This window comes from Chionomys nivalis, chromosome 23 (genome assembly GCF_950005125.1).
Source record: "Chionomys nivalis chromosome 23, mChiNiv1.1, whole genome shotgun sequence".
Taxonomy (NCBI): Eukaryota; Metazoa; Chordata; class Mammalia; order Rodentia; family Cricetidae; genus Chionomys; species Chionomys nivalis.
Genome location: NC_080108.1, coordinates 6,364,222 through 6,391,936, shown reverse-complemented (window position 1 = coordinate 6,391,936; position 27,715 = coordinate 6,364,222). Strand labels below are relative to the sequence as shown.

Genomic DNA, 27,715 nt, shown 5'->3' with positions numbered 1-27,715 from the left:
CTTGCATTAATAAAAACAAGAGGTTGGAGAGATGGCCCAGAGGTTAAGAGCATCAGCTGCTTTTCCATAGGATTCTGGTTCAACTCTTGGCACCCACATGGCAGCACACAACTGTCCTTAACTACAATTCCAGGGGATCCGATGCCTTCTTGTGGATTCTGCAGGCAATGCATGCGTATATACATACATACACACACACACAAGAAAAACACCCATATACATAAAATTATAAAAAATATAAAGCGGGCTGGAGAGATGACCCCACAGATAAGAACACAGCACTGGCTGTTATTCCAGAAGACCTGGGTTCATTCTTAGCACCCACAGGGTGGCTCACAACCACCTGTAATCTCATTTCCTGGGGAACTGATGTCCTCTTTTGGCTTTTGTGGGCACCAGGCATGCATGTGGCAGATACACAGACTACTTGCAGGTAAAATAACCACCCCTCCACCCCCCACACACACAAATAAAGAAGAAAGTGCCCTAGAAGGAAGTTTACAGTTTTTGACAATATGTTCATTCTTATACAGTACAAAAGCTATAGCTGTGTTCTATGAAGTTGAAGATTAGCAATATAATTTAAGGCCTAGATACAAAAGCTCACAGTCAGTGGTTAAAAGTGTCTTTCACACAATCAGAAGCATAAAGCAAATTTAGAAACGGGTCTATTTGCCCTCCACAACTACTACCAACTTGCTAACTAGGCATTAAAATGTGTGAGGAATGCACAGATGTTAAAAGTTGTTTAAATACTTGGCCCCCAATTGGTGGAATTGTTAGGCAAGAATTAGGATGTGTGACCTTGCTGGAGGTGCATCACTGAGGGTGGGCTTTGAGGTTTCAAAACGTGCTATTCCCAGTTAAGGCTCGCACTCTGCCTCCTGCTTGTGGGTCAAAATAGAGTTCTCGACTACTTCTCCAGCATCATGCCTGCCTGTGGCCATGCTCCCCGCCATGACAGTCTAGGCCTCTAACCCTCTGAACCGTTAATCCCTACAACTCTCTTCGGGAAACTGGCCTCGCCGTGGTGTCTTATCACACACAGAAAAGCAACTAGGAGAGCCGATGTGCTTTCCTCCTTGTACTGTGATGAAAGCTGCCATTCTCAGATTTGTAGTTCTCCCCGCCAACGTCAGACAGCAGGGACGGAAGCACGGATGGGAGGCCAGAGTGGCCAACAGTCTAGACAGAGGAATATGATTCCCATTTCAGTTTGGAATAATGACAGCAAGCGAATGGACCGTGCCGCTAATTACTTGACTCTTCCACCTGCTAATTTAATACCCTGGACATGTTAATTTTCTTATTTTCCACCCATAAAACAGACTGAATGTAATTCTTATGCAGCAGAGTCCAAAAATATTTAAACAATAAAATAGAGGTGGTTATAGTACACACACATGCAGAAACACATTCAAACTAATGTCAGGAAAGAGGTAAGTCGCATTCCTTAAAATACCCAAAGTACCAAGAGAGAAATCAAAACTTACTATTTTAAGGACTCTAATTTAAAATACAATTTCCCGGTTTATATGGAAACATTTTAATAATAGTGAAATCTGAAAATCAGTCATTATTAATGAGGCACACTGGCTAAAGACTATGATTTTTGCAACCACAGAAAACCTTTGACAGTACAAAGCTTTTAATCTCTCTGATGAGCTCTGACTACTGGATATTACTCACTATGCTGAATAATCCAAGCATCTTAGCATACATAATCTTACACATAAAGAGCACTTTCTCCCTTAACTCACCCTTCTGGAGGCATCAGATCAGAAAGGAAAGGGGAACAATAAGTAGTTCAGTTTCTAAGTGAGTCCAGATAGTAACAAGAATTCAAACATCATTCTTTTTGGATGTTTAAATAAAACAAACTTTACATTTTATTAAACCAGCAGATATAACCACTTAGATATAATTTTATTAGCAAAAAATGATGATATTGATAATAAAAAATGAAAGGAAAAAGGAGAATGCACCTCAAACCAGAATACCATAACATGTTTTGTGGAAGCTGCATTTTATTTGAAAATCCACCCATTTGCTAACATACATTTTAATATTGTAAACAAAAATAGAATCTGCAGAGACAATGCGACAAGTACGCTTAACTCATGTACAGAATTGCTTTCCTACAATGAACTGTCCTTCTTAAGGCCCCTCTCCACCCAAGCGTTAGGATGTATTTACAGAAAGCACCGATCAACAGTGCATTTTAATTCTTCATTAACTAAACTCTTGGCTAGACACTGAATTTAAAGATACTATCTCCCCTTATTTAAAAGGTACATGATCATAACATGGCACAAGCCAAATAAAAAGTTCAAGAATTTTTGTCCCCTCCCTTTCCCCATAACATCTCCTAAAGTTTACTGAAAAGAAGGAAAGTCTTGAAGTGAAAGCAATTCCTACATTCATTTTGGAAAGGCCCTACTGTCCAATGGAATAGAATGACATGCCAAGCACGAAGCAGTATAGATCCTTCCCAATGCACTAATGCTGAATTTTAAATGTAGTGCTTTTCCTAGTCAGTGAACTGTTCCCTCGCAAAATCCTAGGCACAGAATTGACTATAAGGATTAATGCATTTATAATGCTTCCCTAAATCCCATAGAGACTGAGAATTCTTAAGAGATTCAGATCCATGGTTTTGCCTTAAAATACTTAGTGCTCTGTATGTCAGCTGAAAAGCATTCTGAATCAGATTCATTCTTGTGGACAAAATCAAACATACTGTGAACATCCATACTCATTTTTTAGGAGGTTTGATATAATATTAATGTTATGTAAAATTGATAATCATAAATAAATACAAATACTTAAGGAATGTCTACTGCAAACTGAATATAATTTTTTTTTAAAAAAAAGCTAACTTCAATTATGGTTTCTGTATTTGTGAGGACTGGAGGAAAGAAATATAATGCATAATTAAAAATTATGATTTTGATCCCCACTGAGTCCTGCTGAATTATGGTAAAGGACACAACTCTTTTCTCCAGGCAGCTTTTCCAAACATACACTCCACACTTTCCAAGTACGGGCTTTTCTTGGTTGGTTACTGATTATGGGTATTAATAGGAGTTGAAAGAACTGAAGTGTTAGTCACCAGAAAGACAGATCTTAGTCTTAAATCATGGCAATTCTTGGCTTTATAAACGGTATTGACAAGGCTCTCCTAGAAACTAGTCCCATCCCTGCTGTGGGCCTTCGTGGGTTACTGGAGCGCTCTAATGGAGGAAGAGTTTCAGAGACAGCAGTTTGGATTTTGCTGGAAGTAAGGAGTTGCCACCTCGAACTTGTGTTCGTGGAATAATTCCATTCTCCTCCATGTAGTTACATAAACTGTATCTGGAAAAAAAAGCCATAGCTTAAGTTAATTCACTATATTACAGGAAAAATCACAGATAAAAACACTTTCTGCCTTCACATTCAACCAGCCTAAAAATGTTCTTAACATGCTCATCACAGACCCTGATGGCACAGAAAGTCTCACCACCTTCCTGTGTCCCAGTACTCAATCCATGAACCATACTGTAGGGACTCCTAATTAACTATTTAAAAGCAGGAAGGAGTGGAGGCTAGGGGAGAAAACCAATGAACTATTTTTCCTTAAGTTAAAAATCTTTATCCATAAGCACAAATGCCCCATGTAACTCATTTGGGAAAGCAAAATATAAAATACTTTTAAAATACATATAATTAGAGAATAAAATAAAAGGCAGTGTTGTTTTACTGACTCAATTATTTACTAATATAATTAAGACCCTGAAGCATCTATAGGAATACGTTTCAGTCAGGAGTCACTATTCACCCACTCCTCTTCAACTGCCTATGCACAGCTAAGACTGAGGGAGATGTGCGAGCCAAATAAAACCATGAACTGCCAAAGACCTAGACAGGAAATGTAAACTGGGGCTAGAGCATCAAGAAGAACAATTAAACTGTCTTCTAGAAGATATAGGTGGTGTGGATCATATACACAGATCCTTGTATTTAAAACTTAAGTATTCGTTTGCCCTTCAATAAGAAACAAGCTATAGCTGGGAGGCAGAGGCAGATGATCTCTGTGAGTTTGATGCCAGCGTGGTCTACAGAGTTCCAGGACAGTCAGTATTACACAGAGAGACTGTCTCAAAAAACCAAAACCAAAAAACCCAAACCAAACCCAAGGAAAAAAAAAAAAACCACAAAATTGTATTTTTAGGTTACTATCAAGGAACACATAAAGTGCAACTCTCTAATGAAATTATACAAATGTATTTTTATCATTAGCCATAGCTGTTACACTGAAACTAAAGCTATTCCTAACCAAGACTTAATGCACTGTGTACAACTGGGGCATTCTCTACAATTCTCTTAGGATGGACTCAAACACATCTGTAAGGGTGATATTTGATTCCAGCCATCAGCTGTGAATAGTGGATGCTTCTGTGTTAAGATGTCCCTTGACCTCACACATCCAGTATGTCAAGCTATGTTCCAAAGGCAGTTTCTTTTGTCCTATCTCAAACTAGTTTTATTCTTCACTTAAAGAACAGAAGAGGAGGAGACAGTTGAGGCACAGAGGGAATGCAGGCTCCTTTAAATAAACAAAGAAGAAGAAGGGTGCACGGTGTTCAGTGCTGGCAATCTTTGTATCCACGCCCCCATCTCCCCCACACGCAGCAATACCTAAGTGACTTATAAGAAGTCCTCCAGAGAAAGCTCTGCAAAGGGGTCCTTTCCTGCAGCTCTGTGAGGACTGTGCCTGGAGGGGCTGGATGCTGCCGACAGCTGGGGGAAAGAAGACAGAGACAGGGGAGAAAAAGATCTCAGAATGACAGAACATGAGAGTAGAAAGTGTAATGAAGGAAGAGGTGGTTTTTGCTTTGTCACCTTTAATAAATTAAAGGCAGCCTTTGTAGAAAATGGGATTATTTAAAATGCTATTGCATGTCAAGTTAAAAGATATCCAATGGCATGTGTTTTCCAGAAAACAAATGTGCGCGCCTCTGAAACATAAAATGTAAGTCTTTATCCATAAAAGCTCGTATCAGTCAAGACTTCTAGTGTAGGGGGAGAAAGGGAGTGGGGAGTATAGGAGATAGGATGCATAATTGTGTTCAAAAAAATAGCCTTCCTATGTCCAGACATATGTCCACAGTGGTCCAAACTGACCTCAGTTCAGATTCCATGTTTCCAGATGCAATTATCATTTGCTGCCTTCTTGCCACAGGTCTCTCTGCTCTTACACAAGGCTTACCTCCTGCTTTTCTATCTGGACACCCTGAAGCCGGTGTACACCCTGAGGGAACTAAGCCCAGACGGTCTGAATAAAGGGTCAGGAAGGTCTCTGCTTGTTTTCAGTCCAAGTTCATCTGATTTTCAGAATTTGCCCCATCTTTTAATTTGAAGATAAAGTTGACCACTGCACCAAGTATCTTTACTCCCAAAGAAAAGACAATTTCTTTAATTAAGAGGTTATTGTGTGTGTGCCCACCCGTGTGTGCACTCCCAAGAGTTTCACCAAGCTAATTTGTGAGTATTTAAAACCCAACAAAACTATTTTTAGTTTGGAAGAAACTTCTGTTTCTCCCTTGCTACAGGATCACAGAGTCTGCACGCACAGGACCATTATGAGAAGAACTGGTTTTAGGGACATTAAGAATTAAAATTGATTAAGCAAAACAACTTCCATTCATATTTTCAACACTTAAATTATATAAAGAATTATAAATCACAAAAAAAACCTCTTTGCTGGTTTAAGAAGTATTTCATCTCTTTTTAAGTTTTGCTTTTATGTTTGCTTCTTTGTTTCTGTCTTAAGGAAAAGCACCATAAAGAATGATTGGCCAATGAGTTTTAGCAAATACTACCTCACCAGTATAAGCAATTTGACATTTAGGGCACTATAACCAGCTTACAAATTTGAAAATCATCTTTTGTTATTTTGATCATCAAGATTTTTCCAACCCACACACTACGTTAGAAATACACATTCAAAGGCAGAGAGAAGAGATGGTGGGAAGGATAATGAACTTGCCCGTGCTGCTACAGATGGGAGGACTGGGCAACAGGCTTGTCCTCACTAGCGCTCTCAATATCGGCCACTCCAATGGCAAAGTAAAGTGAACCCTAACTGGAAAGATGCCCCAACCTCCTTCCTGAAGCCCCCATGAATGGATGCCTATCTCAGAAGAAAATGATTTCAAATACCCATTAGTCACTGGGATGAAAGCGCAAACATTCATACTTACTTCCACTCTTCACCTACAGATTTTCCTTTTCATTTCAAGTTAAAAACAAATATACTCTACTGCACACTGAATCTAAATGCTAACTCTATGAGAGCCCCACACTAAAATGTCTCTTTACAACAGGTTTTCATGAAGGCAGCGGTTTGAAGACCTGATAGCATCAGGAGAAAATGTCCCTGAAGAATGTAAAAGAGACACCACCATTCTCAACATAAGCATGCTAGCAGGAGTCAGAGTTTTACAATGTTGAAAGAGTTCAGTTTACCTTGGGGAAAAAAACGCCTTCCAGGCTTTAAAAGTGTAAGACATGCACTGATAAGTCTTATGTATATACTTATGTATATAAATATTTGAGGCCACCAATGATTCAGTGTCTGTTTCTACACACTAAGCTTCTTAGCACGCTCCCCCAGAAGCAGGCTAACCCACATCCTAGAGTGGTCTGGCTGCAACATCACTCCAGGGCCTTGGACATCCAAGTGGCCACAAGCACCTACCTACTACTACCTTTTCCCATCACTAAAGAAAGCACAGATAAAGCCTTCACTGGTGGGAAAGTAGTCAGACACAGGGGGATAAGGAAGGACAAGAACAGGACATGCTGCCCACATTACTGCTCAGGAAAAGCAGAAAGAAGAAAAGGGATGGCGGGCAAGGACACTCCAGGGGGTTAAGACGCAGTAGAATTTGAAGTTTGAAGAAGTTGTCTGTGATAGAGTGCTGACTCTTTTTTATTTATCATTCTTTGAGTAAATTACATCTATTTTAAAGGTGCCAAGGAAAACACACTAGAATAAGAAGTTAATATACTGGAGGAAAGGAATTTTTAAAAACTCAACTTGTCAGAATTCACCGCAAAATCCAATTTACAAGCTGGCATAAAATAATACCATTATGGAAATATATAACAAACAAAATTACAACAGAAAATGCCCTGGTCCACTTTTCCAAATAGCATTCTCTATCCTGGAGTCCCAGTGCTGAAGTTAGTACAGCCACAAGTCAGTTCATATCCAAGTGAATCTATTTCATAACTAAAAGACATCTTACTGCTCCAACACAGGCATACTTAAGTCCTCTTTTCATTTATAAAAAAATTGAAATATCGCAAAGAGCAGCATATAAAATAGAAATACTAAGATTTCCAAGTAAGTGATGATGATGACAACTGAGATCCCTCTACCGCTCTAACTAATCTTGAAAAATACACGAGTGGTGAGATGGTTCCGTAGGTAAAAACCATTGCTGCCAAGTCTGAAACCCATGTTTGTCCCCAGAATCCATATAAAGGTGGAGAGAGAACCAACACCACAGGCTGTCTGTCCACAAGGTTATCCTCTGACCTCCATATTCCTGGCACCAGCACACACTCCATTCCTATGCACAAACACATACAATACATTTTAGTAAAAACATAAGCCAAAATGAAAAAACAATCTTAACAACTTGCTTTTACAAACACTTGCTTCAAAGTGGAGCTATTTGGCTTTCTTTCCTTTCTTGGTTATAGAATGAATTGTAGAGAAAGAGTAGTGAAATCATAAATTAACAAAAGACAAAGAAATATTTTATATTTCAAAATATACTTTAAATATATACTTCAAGAAGCTGACAAGTTAAACTGTTAAGATAAAAACGGCTGCTTCATCATGCTAATTTACTACCAAAGAAAAAACTGCAGGTTAGAATAAGAATGTAACAGCAAGCTTGGTGAGCCAGGCTCCTAACAGACTTCTGAGAGGCTTGGGGGCTGAGGGGCTGGGCTATAAACTCAGCTACTCACTCAGAGTCACACAAGGATCCTAATGTCCAGGCCAGTCTGGGACACACAGTGACAGAAAGAGAGCCTGGGTTCAACCTCCAGCACCACAGAAAGTTAATGAGAACAAAATTTCTAAGAGATTAACAGCTTCGTACCTAAAGTTCTTAGGGAAAATCTGGGCTCGGTGCCACTGACCTGTAATCAAAGGTAGAGGCAGGAAGATCAGAAGTTCAAAGGTACAAAATGAACTCTAGGCCAGAGCAGGGCAGGCTACTGTGAGATACCCCTTCTCAAAAACAAACAAAAGCAAAAATAGATATAACTAAGAAAACAACTTCCTCACAGCTTTACATTTAATTCTCCAGTCACTACAAAGACTGCATAGTGTCAATGAGATAGACCCACTCTGACTTTGTATATAAAACAAAGACAAGAACTTAAAAGAAAACTGGGTGTAGTTTCTTGGCTTTAAATGACTCACCAGAAATTTATAGAAAGATTAACTGAACTGAATTCTGGCTCATTCATAAAATGGGGTTTGGAATACCTAACCCCAAATACTTTGCACAGATGTTTATGGTTATCACAAAGGTGTATACTGCCTGACATACATCAGTAATTCAAACATCGCTAGCGCCTACATCAAACATTCAACTGCGCTGACAGAAGGCTCCCATCAAGAGCTCTGCATCTGCACAGCTCTGGGCGCTCTGCTAAGTCTGCAGCACTTCTCTCGCTCAGAGAAGCTCACGCTATGACTCTTAATTCACTCACCTTTAGCGTCCTCAGAGAGGGCAACATTATTTTAGCTCTCTTGTTTACTGATTAGCACTGACTTATATATTATGACCATTCTAAAATGTATTAAAATGTTGTCAATAAAAACACTCTGTATAAGATGACCTCCAAATTCAGATAAAAGGAAATTAGAATTCTAATTTTAAAATTCACCAACTTAAATTTTTAATTTTAACATCTAATATGTTTACTGATGTAGAAATATATTGACCCAACCTATAGAATTATGAAGGGTATGTGTTTGTTACTATTTGGATGTTATGACACCTCTCTCACCTATCACACACACACCAAACAAATACAAAAAACAAACAAAAAACCCCATGGGAATGTGAAGGGCAGAGACCATTAACACACCTAAGTCAAACCCATTCCTATAATAATAAACCCACTGTCCTATAACATCATTTGTCTAGCTCATAAAGTTGCAGCCTCCAAAACCTCTTAAAGAGTCCCACACTGTGATAATAACTACATCCATTCCCTCTGTCTCCTCATCCCTTCCTTCCTTTCACAGTGCCAGAGATAAAACCCAGGCAAAGCTTGTGAGTGCTAGGGAAGTGTCCCACTGAGCTGTATCCTTATATAATATAGCGATGGGTTCATTACTGTAGGATGGGTTTGCCTTACGCTGTGTGTTCACAGTCTCTACCCCTCCACTACGTTGCCAAAAAGTTCTAGCTACAGCTGGCACCTTGACAATTCAAACGGATTTCCATTCGCTCTATGTACATTATTCAACCTATGTGTTCTGCTCAGTAACACTAATAAAACACATTCCCTTACAGTTGATAAGAATATTTAGAGACGACAGTACTACTCCAGGATCCCAGAGATACCAGCCTTGAAGCTTAATCTCAGTAACAGTAAATTGTTTCAGGGTATTCAGAGCACAGCCAGATCACTAACGGCATATCCAATCCATCTGCGTGGGAATATAATATACAGTGTTGCACGCCATTAGTTTTCTACTAAAGATAACCCCACTTCTTGGTTGTTTCAATGAGCAACAAGTGGCAGGGAAAGGTTTTCCTCTAGAGGAAGCCATATGAGGACAGCTTCATTTCAGACTCCAGCCTCCGAAAGTGCTGCTGTCCTGAGCCGTGAAGCCTACCATATTTCATTATGGCTGCCCTTGGAAGCTAACAGACTAATGCACATCTTGGAGGCTCCAAGGCTGCTACTTTTTCAGTTCTTAAATTTAAAATCCTATTATGTCATCTCAAATCTATCAAGATACTTAACTTAGAGGAAGAACTTTAAATGAAAATACTGGAGCTGGAAGTGGTTCAATGGTTAAAAGCACTGGTTGCTCTCTTCCAGAGGACCCAGGTTAGAGTCTAGTACCTGCATGGCAGCTCACAACTATGTGTAACTCTATTTACAGAGGATCTGACATCTCTGAGCACCAGGCAAGAATGTGGTGCATAGACATGCAGGCAAAACACCCATACACATAAGATAGTAAGTTTTAAATGAGAATACAGACCTTTTAAAGGGACTTTCCTAGCGCACATTAGGAAACCAATGTATTTGCATGCTTTCTATATAGATAGTGCTATTGAAGTTCATTATGATGACATTGTAAAACTTTGGTCACCCAAGGTTGGCTATAAAACAAGAAACTAATTTTAAAAAGAAAGCCTAGGAAGTAAGGCCTTACTCTGTTTGCACTTGTCTTATTAACCACAGAAGTCAGAGATGGGACTCCTAATATTTTATGACTAACCGGTATATAATAAGGGCTCTACAGAAGCAACTTTTCATTTATGGTACTAAATCTAATTCCCAAAACAATTTCTCTCATGGTCCTGAATAACAGTAAAAAGACAAAAATAAATGAACACAAAGTACTACTGGAAGTCCATAAAGCTTTCTTTACAAAGATACAGCTGACCAAATCAGCTGAGAACCATTCAATATCCAAGATTAGTACAAGACACAAGTGAATGAATGAATGAATGAATGATTCACAACGCCTAAAAGCAAAGTGTCGTTGCTTTCTTTTAGACACTTAACTGGTGTCAGACTTGTGTAGTCTACTGCAAACGACAAGAACCCATAAGCCATTTTACTCCTTTTTTAGTCATATCCTCCCTTAAGCAAAACAAGCAGTACTCGAAAAAAAACAGCCTTTATATATAAAGTTATAAAACTTTAATAATATTCGTGTTTTTAAAAGTTAAGCGCCCCTTCAATTTTGTGCTTAAACAAAGGTTGAGCCAACACAAGTTCCTCATAAAGAAGTGACGAGAAGAGAGCAAGCACAACAACCTTTTCAACCATCAAAAAGCTTCAACAACCTCTGAAACCATTATCATGTAAATACTCACTAAAGAGCTAGTTCCTACCACAGCAACTACCAGTTACTAGGGACACTGTCTTCCTTCTTAAGTGACATAATACCTACACACAGCAAACAATTTACAAACTACTGGTCAGCTGTGAGCATTCTAATTTATATAAAACATCAGTAAAATGTATTTCAAGTACAAAAGGATATAATTAAAAGATTTAGGAACAAACATAGAAAGAGAAAAAAAAAAAACCTATGAGGATTCAGCGTTTTCCACATAAACACCGGAAAAATGCAAATGTTAGACACAAAACAAAGATTGCCACACACCTCTTTAAGTGCAGTGGTGATAACCTCTAAAGGTACGGAATGATGAACATGAACCAAGGGAAGGGGGTGGAGCTTGGCTGGGATGCAGCTCAGTAGCAGAGCTTATGTTCAGCATATGTGAGGACATGGATCAATGATTTTAATACCTAAAAGGGATTAAATATGAAATGGTTTCCTATCCATCACTGTCTATCAAATAGACTCGACACATCTTTATAACAATGTTGGTCCTAATAAGTCTACTAATAAGTATGTGCATTAGAAAAGGAATACAAACTATCAAATACTCTGCTTTCAATAAGCTTCAAAATTACAGTTTACCAACCTTCTGACACTGGAAGCCATTTAGGAAATCAAAGAGTACATTAACAATTCTATGTAGTGAGCAGAGCCACACATAAGGATAAGCTACCCTCCACTTCATAAGGTGCTTATCTCATAGCTTCGCAATAGTAGAATCCAGACTGCTCTAATGTGTCCCCAACCCCCTCCCCGAAAAGATAAAATTAAGAAGACACTTAGAGTAATCGTCAGGAACAGGGAGGGCATTAGAAGCATTTACAAATGCTTCTAAGTCTCTCCTTTAAAGATTCTAACTTAGCACAGCCTTGCCAGGGATTCTTCTAAGTCTCTCCTTTACAGATTCTAACTTAGCACAGCCTTTCCAGGGATTCTTCCCTACTTTTTTGGTTTGCTTTAGTGACAAAAAGTCACTTAGTGGGAAAAAAAAGTAACAGACAGTTTTTATGTAGGCTTTCTAAGAGTCTGCAAACATCCCAAGAGCAACACATACAGCAAATCCCAAGCCATGGGATTTGGCTAATATTCTGTGGCGATGGGTTTGAGGGTCTAAATGTCAAGAATCACAAAGAAACAAGCATGAAGTTATAGGAAATTCTCACCTACAATACTTGTTATAGGAAGTTCTCACCTACAATACTTGTTATAGGAAGTTCTCACCTACAATACTTGTAATCTACTCACAACTTTCTTACAGTTAATCAATATTCTAAAAAGTTCTTGCATCAGGCAGCTATAAAGCAAGTAATATCCATGACAAAAGGGAAAGTCTGATTAGTGTTACAGAGCCCTTCCAAATCAACACACACAACAGTTATGCGCATCACTAATACCTGTGCTCCTGATACAGGGCCAAAGGGGTTTGGTGGTCTCATGACAGGCTGGCTGTATATTAAGGTTGGTTGTGTCATTACAGGCACAGTTCCCATCTGAGGAGGCTGAAAAAATAGAATAATATTAAGTTAAGAAATGCTGGGTCACATATTCATTACTGTGGAAGAAGTAAACAAGAGGACTAGTAGGAATAAGAGATGAACGCTACCTCTCTGCTTTGACTGCATGCAAGGAAGACCGGTATCTACAAATTTCTGAGCACTACTTTCATATAGCCTTAAAATATACCAAATAAAGCCTAACCTTTTCTATCCAATGGATTTGTCAAACTTAAGCTTTATTGTAGTATAACAAAGAAATATTCTGACAGAAAAGACGAAACGAGGAGGAAGAGGAAGGGAGGAGATGGTTGAGGAAAAAGCTTCAAGTACCCAGATTTCTCTAGGTCTATATACAGAGAAAACTGTAGGCTCTATATCGAAATATTAATATACTTCAGAGCATGCCAATTGCCTTTGCATATCAAATCAAGTTTTATGCCATATGCAAATGATCATAAATAATGACTGACTTTATGTGTTTGTGCATACATGCAGGTGTGCGCACATGTCCATGTATGTATAGGTACAAGTACACACGTGGAGGCCAGAGGTTAACCTCATGTCACTAAGGGTAACAGAATATAGATTATGAGGATGGTAAATGATTCAAAGACTGGTTTTGTACCACAACAATCACTGTCAGTGGAAAATCCTCCTGGCCTATAGCACACTAATGTACCCTATGCAATTCTACTGTATTAAGTGGTATCATTTCACTAATCACACCAAAATAGCTTAGAGTAAACACTAACATCTAAGTGAATTTGCAATGAAAGGCAACATGCACAGCAAAGCTACAAGGGTGAAAATAAGTGGTCAATACTGGATACACTAATCAACAATACCCATTTTACAACAACTATTCTTAAAACATACTTATGAATCGTTGCTAGGTTCTTGATCTAGTAGCATATACAGGGCACTTAAAAAACAACTAAGGTTGTAATAAACTACTATAAATAAACTAATGTTAGAAATAAATTACTCTATTGTCCAAAACTTTTATTTAAAAACATACTTACAATCCCATATCCCATCATGCCTGTTGGTGTGGTAGCAGGATAGGCCATTACAGGGGGTGCCTGATATGGCAAAAGAGAAAGTAAACAAGGAAATGTTAATTCCTGGATGTCACGAGTTTAAAGGATTGTCAGATTTCTATTTAAGACAAATTGCTAAGACAGCTATGAGTATGTAACACTTGTGATTACTGGAAATTGTCAATTAATACTCAATGAGAAATAAAATCTCAAAATTAGCAGAAAAGCAGAACTATTAGAAAAAAACCACTTAAACTTAGACTCAACAGTAGTCTAAGCTCACAGCATCCTTTACAGATTTCAAAGACCTTTCCACAGAGCACTTGCCTGCTCTGTTTGAGACCCTGGATTCTATCCCCAGCTGCATCAAGATAAGCAAACAAATAAAAAAGTCGCCAGGTATTTAAAAATATCCAGAATTTTAAGTCTATCATTCTTATAAAAACTGGGTTCCAGAACAGCTAGAACTACATACCCTGTCTCAAAAAGTAAAATAAACAAAGAGTAACATTAAAATGTTTATCAAAAAAAATATAATATGGATGGTGTATTTCCTTTAGTACTGGAAGGAAAAAAAATCATAAAGATTCCACATCAATTAGTATAATGATGTTCAAAAAATTAGTTTCCAAGGATCTTGCTCATGGTTGTCAAAACCATAGGAAGATTTCAAAGTGCCTCTGAGTAGACTCTCCCTAGAATCACAATTTTCATATAAGTAGCTGTATGCTAGCTTCCTAACTTATCCTAAAACTTTCAATTACATAGAAGGAATTCAAGTTCTAAGTACGTATTAAATGAGGTCTTCTTGTTCTACTTTAACTGATGATTTGTAAACATACAATCTAGAAACAAATTGTTTTAGATATGGCTGTCTTAACAATATTCCCTGCATACCTCTCTCATAAAAGACTAAAACTGAGCACAGGTGAAAGACCAATAACACGGTTAAAACATGAAATTATACAGCAATTTGAACATATGCATGAAGTTAAATGAAGCATAACTTTAAAAATAACACTAACAAGTGAAGTTTAGTATTTAGGTGAGCATGTAGGGCATATTGGTCTCTCCGCACTTCAAAACCAAGATCTATAAGAGCAGTAAGACAAACTGCCAAGTACAGCAGAAGCCTGTAAGATTACATGCAATTGTTATTTCAAACATTACACAATCAACATTTCCCTTCATTCAAAAGTCATCAAGTGCATGGTGGCAGCACAGATACACACACAGACACCCAGCCATCTGGCAGCAAATGGCAGAATATTAAGCAAGAAAGAAAAATTGGTATTTCCCATGCCACCATCAGAATCAATTCTGCAACACACCCATGAAAAATCAGTAGATGCTAGGAAGAATTTCTGGCACACTGAAAATCTGATGTGAAAACAAGGACTAGCTGGAAGGTTATGAGAGCCTGCTGCAGCGGTGGTTAATAGCATGCCAATTTATTGCCAAAAAAAAAAAAAAAAAAAAAAGGAAGAAGAAGAAGGGCTAGGTTTTGGTCACTTACGTATTGTGGAAAATGCATGCCATTCTGCTTTTCCCCAGGGAGAACAATTACATAATGCAATAACACTGGATTAGAGCAAGTACTTACACAACAAAATACACAGAGAGCATTTTAGTTTACATGTACATTCACTACCTAAAATTCCGGGTATCTATATTTCTAAAAAGAACATTTATTATCAAACACTATCAAGGTTGACAAGGAAAACATGTTTAGCTACCTCCCTATATAGACACAATGGTTTAGTACTTACAAATGTTATTAAAACATAAAATATATCAGTGATGCCTGAACAAAAAATTCAAGTGCATCCTCAAATAGGATGACGTCATTAATCTACCATCAGGGTGGGGGTTACCAATGAAAACAGCTTGGGGTATAACAAATATTTTAACAAAATAAGTGAATTTGCCTGAAATTAAAAATTAAAAACCTTGACAGTGTTTAAAGAATTAATTAAAAGGTTAGAAATGTAAAGAAAAACCATAAGCAGCAGTTTACTCTTAGTGAATCACAGGCCTCACATGTTAGCCATAAAAAAAAAAAAAAAAACACCAAACTATAAAATACACACAAATATCTTAAGAGATGACACACACTACAATATACGACACACTGTTATATTGTCAACTTACATACAAATGGTAAAGGGATAGGTGTTTATTTATTACATTCTATAAGTCAATATTGGGTAAATGCTAGCCTACGCTTTCAGTATCCCATAAAGATTAATAATGACATTAAATAAGCAAACAGCACTGTGCTTTGATATTAGCTGTTGTACTCACAGCGCTGCACACACCCATCTGCAGCCATGAAGCCACTGAACTAACACTCCTACCAGTTCTAGTCACTGAGGCATGTTATAATGGAAAATGCTGGATTCACAATCAAGTTCAATTTAAATCAGCTTTAAGTGCTTTCCATTTGGAGATTTTAAAAAGCACAGACAACATTGTACTTCCAACTGATATATGTACTCCAACTCTCATGAGAACACTACACTCTTAGGATACACTTACTGTAAGTCATGTTCAGATGCTTGTGTTTGTATGTAAAACCTAGACTATGAAGCAGACATGGTGTTAGACACCTGTGACTCCAGCACTTGGAAAGCTGTGGAGAAGAATGGTGCCTATGAAGCTGATCTGAACACTTAGTAAATTCAGAGACAGTCTGGGTTCTATAACAAAACTTTCCATACTCACACCTGCCTCCTTGAAAAACAACAAAATAAAATGAAGTTAAACTCAAATATTTTCATTTTATAAGGTCTAAAGCTATTAACGATTTAACCTAGCCTACAGTTTTAACACATAAGCAATCCAAGGTAAACAAGGCAATGTCCTACAAGGGACTTAATGACAAGAAAGCTGCTATATTAAGCACAATGGTTCTAACAGCAATTAGGGAGGCTATAAGATATAGCACCTAAGTAATCAAAACCCTGTCTTCATACCACTCAAAGAAAAACCATATTTCAAATGTTTCAACAGAAAGGGTATGAATTTCTCGGGCAGAGGGAGAGGAGACGTGGTAGATTAAGATAAAACAGGCCAAAGACAGGAAAATAGCCACAAGTTATTCTGGGCCTACTATGTCTTATAGTAATTAAAAACATCAATAGAACCTCTGTTAGCAAACTTTATAATTTCCAAGTTCAATATTCACAGCACTTCCCAAGTTATTCATGCACATGTACAGAGGCATAAAATACTGAACATAAAATACTGTTCATTCCCCAGTAATATGGAATAAACTAGATGTTCTGCTTCCAAGTGTTGGGATTATAGGCCATATACAAGTATGTCTGGCTTAGAATGAGGCTTTATAAGATGTGAAATTGGTTCAGTGTTCACTAATTCATTGACCAGGGTAAATTCAATCAAATGTTAAATGGCTACAAATAATGACAATCAACTCCATAAACTATATAAAACTAACAAAACCCAAGAAAACAATCTGTTTACCCACGGTGAGGTTCGAAGGATGTAAGGACTTTAGATCCTAGACAATATATAATAAATTTAGAGTGACAATACAGTGTATCCTGCCTGTAGCTTTGAGGTCACATGCTAAGAATGAATCCATTACTTAAGAACTTTGTACTGCTGCTGTATGTTTTAGGGACTGTGCATACACCCTAGTCTACAACGTGTGAGAAAACACTAGCTCCTATCACAACCACACATTACTTATTAAAACAATGTCTAGCCTGGAATAATCTTTAAATACATGTTAGGTATTAAAATGTGCCCGACAAAGATAGTCAACCAGCTTTAAAGAGAAAAAAAAATGAAGTACTTAATAAACGCAGTAATAATCTTTCCATTTATGTCTATCACGTTACTTTTTGTTACACACTGTAGTTAAATATCCATGTATTAGAATCAGAAGCTTCCCCAACTCACCATTGTTGCAGCATTCCAAGCAGTTGTTGGTGCAACCTTTGGTTGCCAGTTAGATCCTCCTGTCAACTTCTTTTCACCTGGTTGACTCCAACTTACATCACTTTAAATAAACATAGACACACAATGTTTCTATATGGACACACTGAACATTAAAAGCACCAAACTGACATCTCTATACACACTTCTGAAGTGAAAATCACATCAGCTTCTACATGATATTTAAATAATACGAACAAGACACTCACTTCTTAGTGGTTCCATTTCCAATGCCAAGATCTGGGAAAAGAGAAAAGGATTTAAGAACTAGAACCATTTTACTAAACAAGCTCAAGGTGACTGAAGAATCAAAGGACTACTTACTGCCCACAAGGTTGGCTAAAGATGAGTCCAAGTCATCAGATACTAACTTGTTTGGTGGAAGTTTGGCAATAGGAAGAGTCTGGTTCTGAGAGGCCACTGTTGGTTTGAGGAGTCCACCTAGTTCATCAAAGCCTTAAAGTTACAAACAGACGAAATGGGACGCGTAAGGAACTTCACTGCAGCTTTCTAGCGGACTTCTCTCCCCTTTCTGTTGGCTTACTCACAGCAAGTTTTCCCAGAACACGGGAAATGCCCTCACGTGGAGAGAGGAGAAATCTGCCATCTTCAAGCAAACTTTAACAGAAATAATTAGTGTAATCTAATGACAAAATTGTATCGAGGTTAAAGGGAATGATTTTAAAAAACAGTTATAAAAGGGAGGGAGAAAGGATGTAAATCTCTCCCTATCCCAGCAAAAATTTTCTGAACACTCAAACCTAAAGTCCCTTTTATGTTGAGAAAGAATATTTTTAAACCTCTTTTATACTGGAGCTGAAGAAATGGCTGAAAAGTTAGTAGTACCCATATCAGGTAGCTCGCAAGCACCTGTAATTTGAGCCCAGGAGAGCCAATGTCTCTAGCCTCTACAGGAACCTGTACTCAAGTGCATACATCTGCCTCCTCCACATATGCAATTATAAAATTAATCTTTTAACTTCAAAAAATTAAGAAAAAAAAATAAGACAGGTCCTCACTTGTGCAGCTCTGATTGGGCCCAAACTTCTATGTAGATGAGATCAAGCTGACATTCAATTTACAGAAGATCCAATCTCTGCCTTCCAAGTGGTAGGATTAAAGGCATATGCCACCATGCCCAGCTATAACAAACCCTTTTACAAAAAGGTTTTTTTTTTTTTTTAATTGTGCATGTGTGCATGCGTACATGAGTCAGAAGAAAACTTGTAGGAGTTGGTTCTCTCCACCAAGTGTATCCTGGAGATGGAAACTCAGGTTGTAAGGTTTAGAGCAAGTGCCCTTACCACTGGGCTATCTCATAGGCCCAAGAAGGCATATTTTAGAGAACTTTTCACTTCATATACTTGGGAATATAAAAACCTAAGTCAGGGGCTGGGGAGATGGCTCAGTGATTAAGAACACTGGCTGCTCTTTCATAGGACCTAGGCTTAATTCTCAGCACCTACATGGTGGCGCTCATAATTGCCTGTAACTCCAGTTCTAAAGGATCAAATGCCCTCTTCTGGTCTCTAAGTGAGCCTGCATGCACATGGTGTATACAGAGACAAGCGGGCAAAAAACCCTACAAATAAATAAAAATTATTAATTTTAAATAATTAAAAGACTCTAAACTGTATCCAAGAAAACTATGTAATTACATAAATTCACCTAAAAACAAAAATAAAACTCTATAAAGGTTCTTCACCAAGGGTTAAAAGGTAAAAAATCCAACAAGTCAGCCCACTTCAGTACTCAGCAGCATGACTGATCCAGGAATGCTAGAGCCTAAAAACAGGAAGTCACCAAGGATAGTGATTTCCAAAATAAAAAACTTATTAGTTTCCAATTCCCTTTTCCTAGACGAACCAAATTCAAAAAAGAAGAGTCAAATGAACCCTCAAATACAGAGTTACAGAGTTGTAAGCCTAAATTAAATGCACATTAAATAATTCCATACACATACGCTTGCTTCTTATTTTTATGGATAACTAATTATACATTATACAACTAAAAACACTTCAATGTTTTAAAGTTAAAATTTAGTTGTTAACTGAAGTCAATGATTATGTTCTTGTAGGAATAAAATTAGAACATTAAAGTTTTATAGGGAATGGTATAAACTTCACAATAATCCGAAGCATAAAGCACTGGCCACATCCTAGAGTAGACAATCAGCCCTGCAGTCACAACCTTTAATACACTCAGCTTTCTTATATATACACTATCTAAACATGACAGAGTGAAGACAGAGTGAAACTTGTCTTCAGTTTCAGAAACAATCTCACACGGTAACATTGTTCATTTCAGTTAAATAAAAATTGTGATAACTGAAAAGTTACAGCACTTTACACACAAGAAACTGTTTTCTCTAATTGTGCTGTGGACCAAAAAACCAAAAACAACAACAACAAAAACAAAACAAAACCAAAAACAAAAAACTTTCCCAAACTCTAAAACGCTACCAAGAAAAATATTCTTTGAAGTTCCCATCAAGTAAGTGGTTGGGGAAGAAGATCAATTTCCTCCAATCTATAAATGCTAAAAGCAGTATGTTTCCTATGAAGACTATGCATTAACACACTAGCATATTTGCAATCAGCAAAAATAAAACAAAAAAAATGTTTTCCTTACCTCCAGAATCCACCGTAACATTTGTAGATTTATTTCCAAACACAGACTCAAAGTCAACATTAAGGCCAGCTGAAGGGTGTGGCTGTGCAACTGGAGAAGGGCTGAATCCTAAGAAAAAGCAAAATGCAAAACGCTCAGCTTTCTACCAACTATATTAATAGTTAAATACAGTAACCATATATTAATAATGGTAATAGAATGGAGAAAGCAATACATTCCTTAAACAAAAAGCTAGTTTTTGAAGATAAATTTTTTTTCTCCAATACATCACACTTTCGAGACTAGTACCACACTGTAGTCCAAGTGATTCTCCTGCCTCAGCCCCCAAGTGTTAAGATTATAGGTGTGAGCCATCATACCTAGCTACATTTCCATCACCCACTAAGGAACTAAGAAGGAGCAACATGCATCGGATTATAAGTTTACTTCAGTCCAGAAGGGAAACCTTTGCTTGTCTTTTATATTAATTTTGCATCTGATAATATTTTTTCCGAGACAGAGTTTCTCTGCAGCTTTGGACCTTGTCCTGGAACTCTATAGATCAGGCTGACCTTGAACTCACAGAGATTTGCCTGTCTCTGCCTCCTGAGTATTGGGATTAAAAGTGTGCTCCACCACTGCCCAGCTCTGATTTCTTAAAACCTAAATTCATCCAGAATACAAAGGTCCTCTCTCTGCCTATGACCTTCTGTATCCTGTATCTCTCTCACCTACTTTTTCCCCTACTTTATTCTCAACAGTTACACTTTAAAAAAATTGTTATTACATGTATTTATTAGTGTCTGCCTGTGTATATATATGCGTGTGGGCATGTGTTGTCACCGTGTATGTGTGGAAGTCGAGACAACTTCTGAGAGTTAGTTCTTTCCTACAGCCTGTGAGGCTGGGATGCAAATCCAGGTCACACTGCTTGGCAGAAAGCACCTTTGACATACCGAGCCTATCAATGGCATAGAAGTTACACGGTTTAAAATAAATCTGCAAACTGGTGGGATTCTAAAAGTTACAACTTCACAAATGTTTGTGTTCCAACTGTTTTCGGAACATTAAAGAAAATTATATTTTTTCAATACCCACCCACTCTCTCAAAGTGTGTGAGCCAACAGGCTAACTAGCCTGAAACTAGTCTAAAATACAAACCCATAAATGAGACACCTTTACTCTTTCTTGTGCTATCATGAAGCAGTGGGTGCTATGATAGCAGAGCTCCAAGCCTGAGCTTTGAGCCTGTCCATACCGGGTTAACATTCATAAAGTTTCAATTCTCAGGTTGTTTACCTAAAGCTAAGTGTGTAAAATTCTTGAAGTTAAAAAGAATTAAAACCATCTAAAAATATTGGGTCTGTCACATGAATTGAGCTTTGAATCACTAAATATATTCAGGTACATAGTCTAGAAAGGATCACGAAACAAGATTCTTATGCTTTATAGGAGGCTGTAGTCGCTTGCTTCTAAGGTCTCTTGCTTCCTAAAGTCTATCAGGTCAGCATGTAAACACAAAGAAGCACCCAATTTTACAAGGTTAGATTAGTAACTTAGTGACACTTAAACGTATGCAAAGCTTTTATAGTCCATGGGCTTAATAGTTCTTATTATAGCTTAAGAGCAAAACATGTCTGTGCTTGCATGTGTCCATGTTACTACCACACTGTAAGACATAAGACTATGTCATGGGCTCTGGGAATAAACTTCGCTAAAGGACCACTAATCTTTTGGTTATATATTTATCAACAGTTTATAGCTAGGCCATTACATCTAATTGCCATTTTCTCCTGCTATAATGTCCCTGTTTTCTACCCTTTACAGCAATCTAGGGATAACTTTATTATTTCCTGTTATAAGGGAGCCATCTTCCGAAGTCCCTTGAGTAATTTGTGAACTTGTAAAATTATTAGCTACAAGAAAATTCAAAAAGAAAAATGTAATTCAAAACATGTATCTCGTTAAAAAAATCCTACATAGATAAAAAATACAACATCAAATAATTTATAATAGCAAATAGGGAAGCAACATATTTCTACGGTAATCATTTTTCTGTATACCATTGTGCATGCATGTATACATACATACAAACGAGGTAAAATTTTTCTTTACTATTTCAATAAAAACCATTAAATTAATGGCCTGCAGTCCCCCAACACACACACACATAGGTTAAAAAAAATGAAACAACAACAACACCCCTTCAGACACTAACAGCAGAAAGCATCCAAGGCCAATCTGGGCCACACTGTGAAACCTACCTCAACAAAGAGCAAGCAAACAACAACAAGCCCAACTAACAGCGCTATTTCAAAAGGTGCATTTTGACAGAAAATGGAGGCAGGGAGTAAAGTGAATGAACAAGCAGTCTGAGATAAACATATTGCCATGCCCACTCTTGCCTTTCATAAGACCCAGTGAAAACTGACATTGGTCAGCACCGATCCACAGACAAGCATCTAGGGCAAATTTCAAAAGGACATAATAAGTGAACTGAGGCACAAAACAACAAGCACTGGGGACAGAAAAATATTCCAAACTGGAATTAAAAGGCTTTGTGCCACCAATGCCTGGCCCAACTATCTTTAAACACAGACCAGCAACATAGTTCAGTGGGTAAATGCATCAAGCTTTAGTTCAATTCCCAGGACCCACCGGGTAGAAGGAGAAAACCAACTGCAATGAGTTGTCCTCAGACTTCTACATTTGAGCTGTGCTGTGCTCGCACACAAATACATGTCCACACTCATACACACTCATTAGAGGATTAAAGTCCAGGGCCAACCACTCCTGGGTTGTAGGTATACTTTTAATGACAATTTAAATGAAGGGAATCAAGTAGTGTGCATAAACACACAAAAGTAGCTGGACTCTCAAAATAAAGTAGTGCACTAGCCAAAAACACATTCGCGGGGCTGGAGGGATAACTGGGTAGTAGTCAAGAGTATTTGCAGCTCTTCCAGAGGACCAGAGTTCCCAGCACCCATACCAAGGGGCTCACTGTTGCCTGTAACTCCAGCTCAAGGATATCCAATGATCTCTTCTGGCTTTCAAGGGCACTCATAAATACACGACATACAGTTGTACAACATATACATACACATGAATTAAAAAAAAAAAGACAGTATTAGTGCACTCCTTTAAACCCAAAACTCAGGAGGCAGAAGCAGTCAAATCTCTGTGAGTTTGGGTCCAGTCTGGGCTACAAATGAAGTATGAGGACAAGCTCCAAAGCTACACACAGAGAAACCCTGTCGAGAGAGAGAGAGAGAGAGAGAGAGAGAGAGAGAGAGAGAGAGAGAGAGAGAGAGAGAGAATATCAAAGGAAAACAGCTGCTTTACATTATACAAGTTACTAATATAATAATAAACTCTTATGAAGATGTTGAAGTCATGAGTATAGACTAGAGCATAATAGGCATCTATTTACAAAATCATGATGTGCTTAAAAAAGACGGGGAGGAACACATCCTCAAAAGCAAGCAAGGGCTGGGATATGGCTCAGTAGGAGAGCTTGCTGAGAGTGCCCAAGCTCCTAGTTTCATCTCTAGTATCATTGGGGGCAGAGGGCAGGGTGGGAAGTGGGTCTATTTATTCCTAACAGGTTTATAAAAATTCAGCCAGGTGTGGTAGGATATGCTTTTAATCCCAGTACTAGGGAGGAAAGCAGATCTCGTTGAGTTCAAAGACAGTCTGGTCTATATACTGAGTTTTCCAGGACAGCCAGGGCTACACAGTGAGGGCCTGTCTTGTACAGGGAAAAAAAAAAAAAAAAAAGAAATCCCTCCTGTACAAATAAATCAATAAAGTAAGTAAACGGTAACAGAAGGTTCGTGATGTATAAGTGTAGTATTAGGTTCTGTCTGGGTGTCAAAATAAAAATCCTAATAAGGCACAAGAACAAGGGACTCAAGACGAAAGGGAAAGGAAGGAATGGGGATAGAGGTATTCAACTTAAAGCTTACTAAAATGCAATTTTTGAAAGAATACAAGGCTGAGTACTCCATTAAAAAGATTAATAAAAGCCACTATATCAACTTAAAAAAGAACAACAAAAAAACCCTTTCAACTCCCTTTTCAGCCAATTCTAACCTATCTTTGAATACCTAACTTTACAGATAAAGAAGAGTCCTACACAAAGATTCTAGCTGTTTCTCCCCCCACCAAGTTTAGAATATGCTGAAACATTATTTTCTGTAACTCATGTAAAATTTTGACTTTTAATATTGCAATGGCAGGTTAGTTAAGTCGCTGTTCTAATTTATTAGCTAAAATGGAATACGTACTTTTCACTTTTCCCTTTGTCTTCAGACAAGTGTTGAAGTAAAGACTTATGAAGGGGACTAAGGAAATGAACGACTTAAGGCGACACGAACTTATAATATGCAATAGCTTTAATGGTAAGAATGACAACGGCTCTCCTTCCAGTGTACAAAGGTAAAAAACCTAAGTATACATGCAAATTTAGATGTTACTTTTAAATCAACTCTCTGAACTATAAACAGAATACGACACAAGACACTAGTAGCTGAAGTGCCATACTACAGCCGACAACGAAACCAAGAACACTCAGAATTAAAGGAATCTGTTTTCTGAAATCTGCATTAAATACAACTAGGAGTATTTCAGCAATCAATTTAAGAATCTTAACTACATACATTATCACTCCAGTTATTTTAAAATTTGATGTTAAAATCCAAAGTAATTATTGTAGCACTATAAAAGTAATCAGCACATAAGTAAAAAACTTAGTACAAACATGAATTGGGAAGAGAAGGTTAAATGGTACTTTACCAACAAACATTTCATGAGTAGGTGTCCTAGTAGTAAAAGTGGATACATCTGAAGAAATGGGAAGGTGAACATCACCACTACTTTTTGTGAGGAAAGGATTTAAGCTTGGAATGGCATCATCAACAGCATCTAGGGTAGCAGAGAAAGGATCTGTGCGTCCAAGTGAATTACAGCAAAATGAAGAAAGGAAGCAAATAAATTAGTATTGTGATTAGTTGAAAGATGCAAAGTGAAAAGTAGTAGTTATATTATTATTAATTTTACTCACAAATACATTTCATCACTAACATGAAAGAATTGCATTTACCATACAGAAATCCTTAGGGGGAAACTGTCACCATTAACTACTGCAGCAGACCATTACCGTTAGACTTGCTTCTCCCACATTAGAAAGCCAATAGTCATACAGTTAAATAAGAGACTAAGCACAAAAATATTCCCATACCACTCACCTTGCACCTGCTCTGGCTGAGTATACTGGTTTTGATGGCACAACTACTCTGCTTACTCAAATCATTGAAATACATACTTCAACAGCCAGAAATATTAAAGGGAAGAAAAAATTTAAGGAGAGAGAGAGAGGGACCTGCTGACAAAGAGATGACTGTCCCGCTGTCTGGGAACAACTCTAAAAGTCTTGAAGTGGTTTCCTACAGGGTAACAAATGTTCCCACCATAAAACTAACAGACTTTTTTCTCCTTCAATTTTGTACCCAAAGTTACTCTTGAATTACATTTTTCCTGTTCTTATGCCTCATTCACAAGTCAGTTGTTCTAGTGAGGAAAGCCCCTCAAGACTGAAAGGTTTAACTAAAGGAGAAAAGAAAAAAACATAAAGGATAGCAAACATACAGCATCATACTTTTATTTGTTTTTTTTGTTTTTGTTTGTTTGTTTATTTATTTATTTATTATGTATACAATATTCTGTTTGTGTGTGTGTTTGCAGGCCAGAAGAGAGCACCAACCCTCATTACAGATGCTTGTGAGCCACCATGTGGTTGCTGGGAATTGAACTCATGACTTTTGGAAGAGCAGGCAATGCTCTTAACCACTGAGCCATCTCTCCAGCCCCTCATACTTTTATTTGTAGTAACTAAAATCAAGATGATGATTCTACATGTTTAATCACCAGCCTCTTCCAGTTTTACGACTACATAAATGAACAATAACCTAACAATAGTCAATTATACTGTAAGGACCAGCTAGCTCACTCTGACAGGCACACTTTCTTTACTCAATCAATTCAAGGCAAACATTCAATAATCCTAAATGTAACTACTTAAAAACTGGAAAATCACAAGAAAATAACAAATTAATGGGATTAATTAAAGCATCTTTAAAAAAATTTAATTCTTTATTGTAAGTAATGTCCTAGAAAGCAAGTATTCTTATAGAATATCAATTCATTGTAAGAAAATCACTTCTAAACTCAAACTAATTAACTACTCAAACTCAAGATATGTTAACATCTTCCTCATAAATGTAAAAAACAAAAACAAGAAAAATGAAACAGCAAGGAGACAAAATAAGAAAAAATAATTCAGAAATAAACATATATAAGAAGTTGGTTTTGGTACTGAAGCCAAATGTACTTTGCAGGGAATCATGGAGTTGGCCTTGAGAAAAATGCATCATAGCCATGGTTCCTGGGGCACTGTGTCTTTCAGTTCCTGAGAAATCAGGCACGCCCTCAGCATTCAGCCTACCTTTGTTTCTCTGTGTCCCTTCCTTAGAAGTCAGAGAGCATGTATCAGTTTGGCAGATCGTTAGCCTTAAGACATACTTGTCTGGCTTGCAGGCTAGCAAGTGTCACTGTATCCTATTTTGATACGTGTATAAAAAGTCTGATTGCTTGGAATAAATTTGTCTCAGACTCCATCTTGCTGAGACCCCTCCAGCCCAGCCTGGTTTTCATTCCCAATGACCATATCAGAAGACACTGGTTTGGTAAGTAAGCAAAGGGCACTTACAACAATGTTGTCTATCCACTGTAGCTCCTCATACAATAAGGACATTTGAGTTTAAAGTTGACTAGTGGAGTTGGAAGTATACTTTGAAAATATTCAATAATGTAGAGTTTTAAAGTGCATTTTATTTTGCTGAGCAAATAACAAAGAAATGCAAACAATGTACAACACATTCATAGCAGACCAATCAAACAATAAGTAAATCCAGCTTCTATTCTATTTGACAAATCCTACAATTAATCTAGACAGGGTTAATTAGCAGACAAAAATAATAAGCACAATTATTAAGTATAATAGTGATATTCAAGCTATTCCAACTTAAACTAGCTCCCAGACTGACAAATTTCAAAACTTTTTCTCTCTTGAGTATTTGCAGTGTACTTGTGAGAGCAGATATTTTTGCCTCTGTGTGGGTATGGCTATAGAGACCTGAAGCAGACACCTGTAGCTTTCCTCAATTTCTTTCTCTAACCTTATTTACTGAGGAACTCAAAGGAAGTCAGAACTTGCCAATTCAGGCTCATATATCTAGCAAGCTTGCTCATAAGATCTTGCTTCCAGTTAGCATCTGAAATTTGGAATAACCTATAGGTCACCATACCCACCTGGCATTTACGTAAGTTCTAAGGACCCAAACTAGTCCTCTGTCTTGAACAGTAGCAAATACTTGAAC

General features: G+C 37.5%; 1 protein-coding gene across 12 annotated transcripts in view; it reads right to left on the bottom strand.

Moving 5' to 3' along the window:
* Positions 1 to 2,007: 2,007 nt before the first annotated feature.
* Positions 2,008 to 27,715, bottom strand: part of Picalm (phosphatidylinositol binding clathrin assembly protein) — an 84,380-nt gene continuing 58,672 nt past the window's right edge. Inside the window, exons 13-22 of one of the 12 annotated variants that reach the window (XM_057755891.1) lie at positions 25,074 to 25,223; positions 20,298 to 20,405; positions 17,991 to 18,122; positions 17,876 to 17,906; positions 17,631 to 17,730; positions 15,220 to 15,243; positions 13,686 to 13,745; positions 12,562 to 12,666; positions 4,678 to 4,779; positions 2,008 to 3,354 (exon numbers count right to left, since the gene is read on the bottom strand). In XM_057755891.1, the coding sequence (XP_057611874.1) occupies positions 4,687 to 4,779; positions 12,562 to 12,666; positions 13,686 to 13,745; positions 15,220 to 15,243; positions 17,631 to 17,730; positions 17,876 to 17,906; positions 17,991 to 18,122; positions 20,298 to 20,405; positions 25,074 to 25,223 (803 nt within the window). In that variant the 3' untranslated portion in view covers positions 2,008 to 3,354; positions 4,678 to 4,686. The remainder of the gene's footprint in view (positions 3,355 to 4,677; positions 4,780 to 12,561; positions 12,667 to 13,685; positions 13,746 to 15,219; positions 15,244 to 17,630; positions 17,731 to 17,875; positions 17,907 to 17,990; positions 18,123 to 20,297; positions 20,406 to 25,073; positions 25,224 to 27,715) is intronic. The other 11 variants (XM_057755893.1, XM_057755892.1, XM_057755896.1 and 8 more) reach the window with 11 other exon arrangements.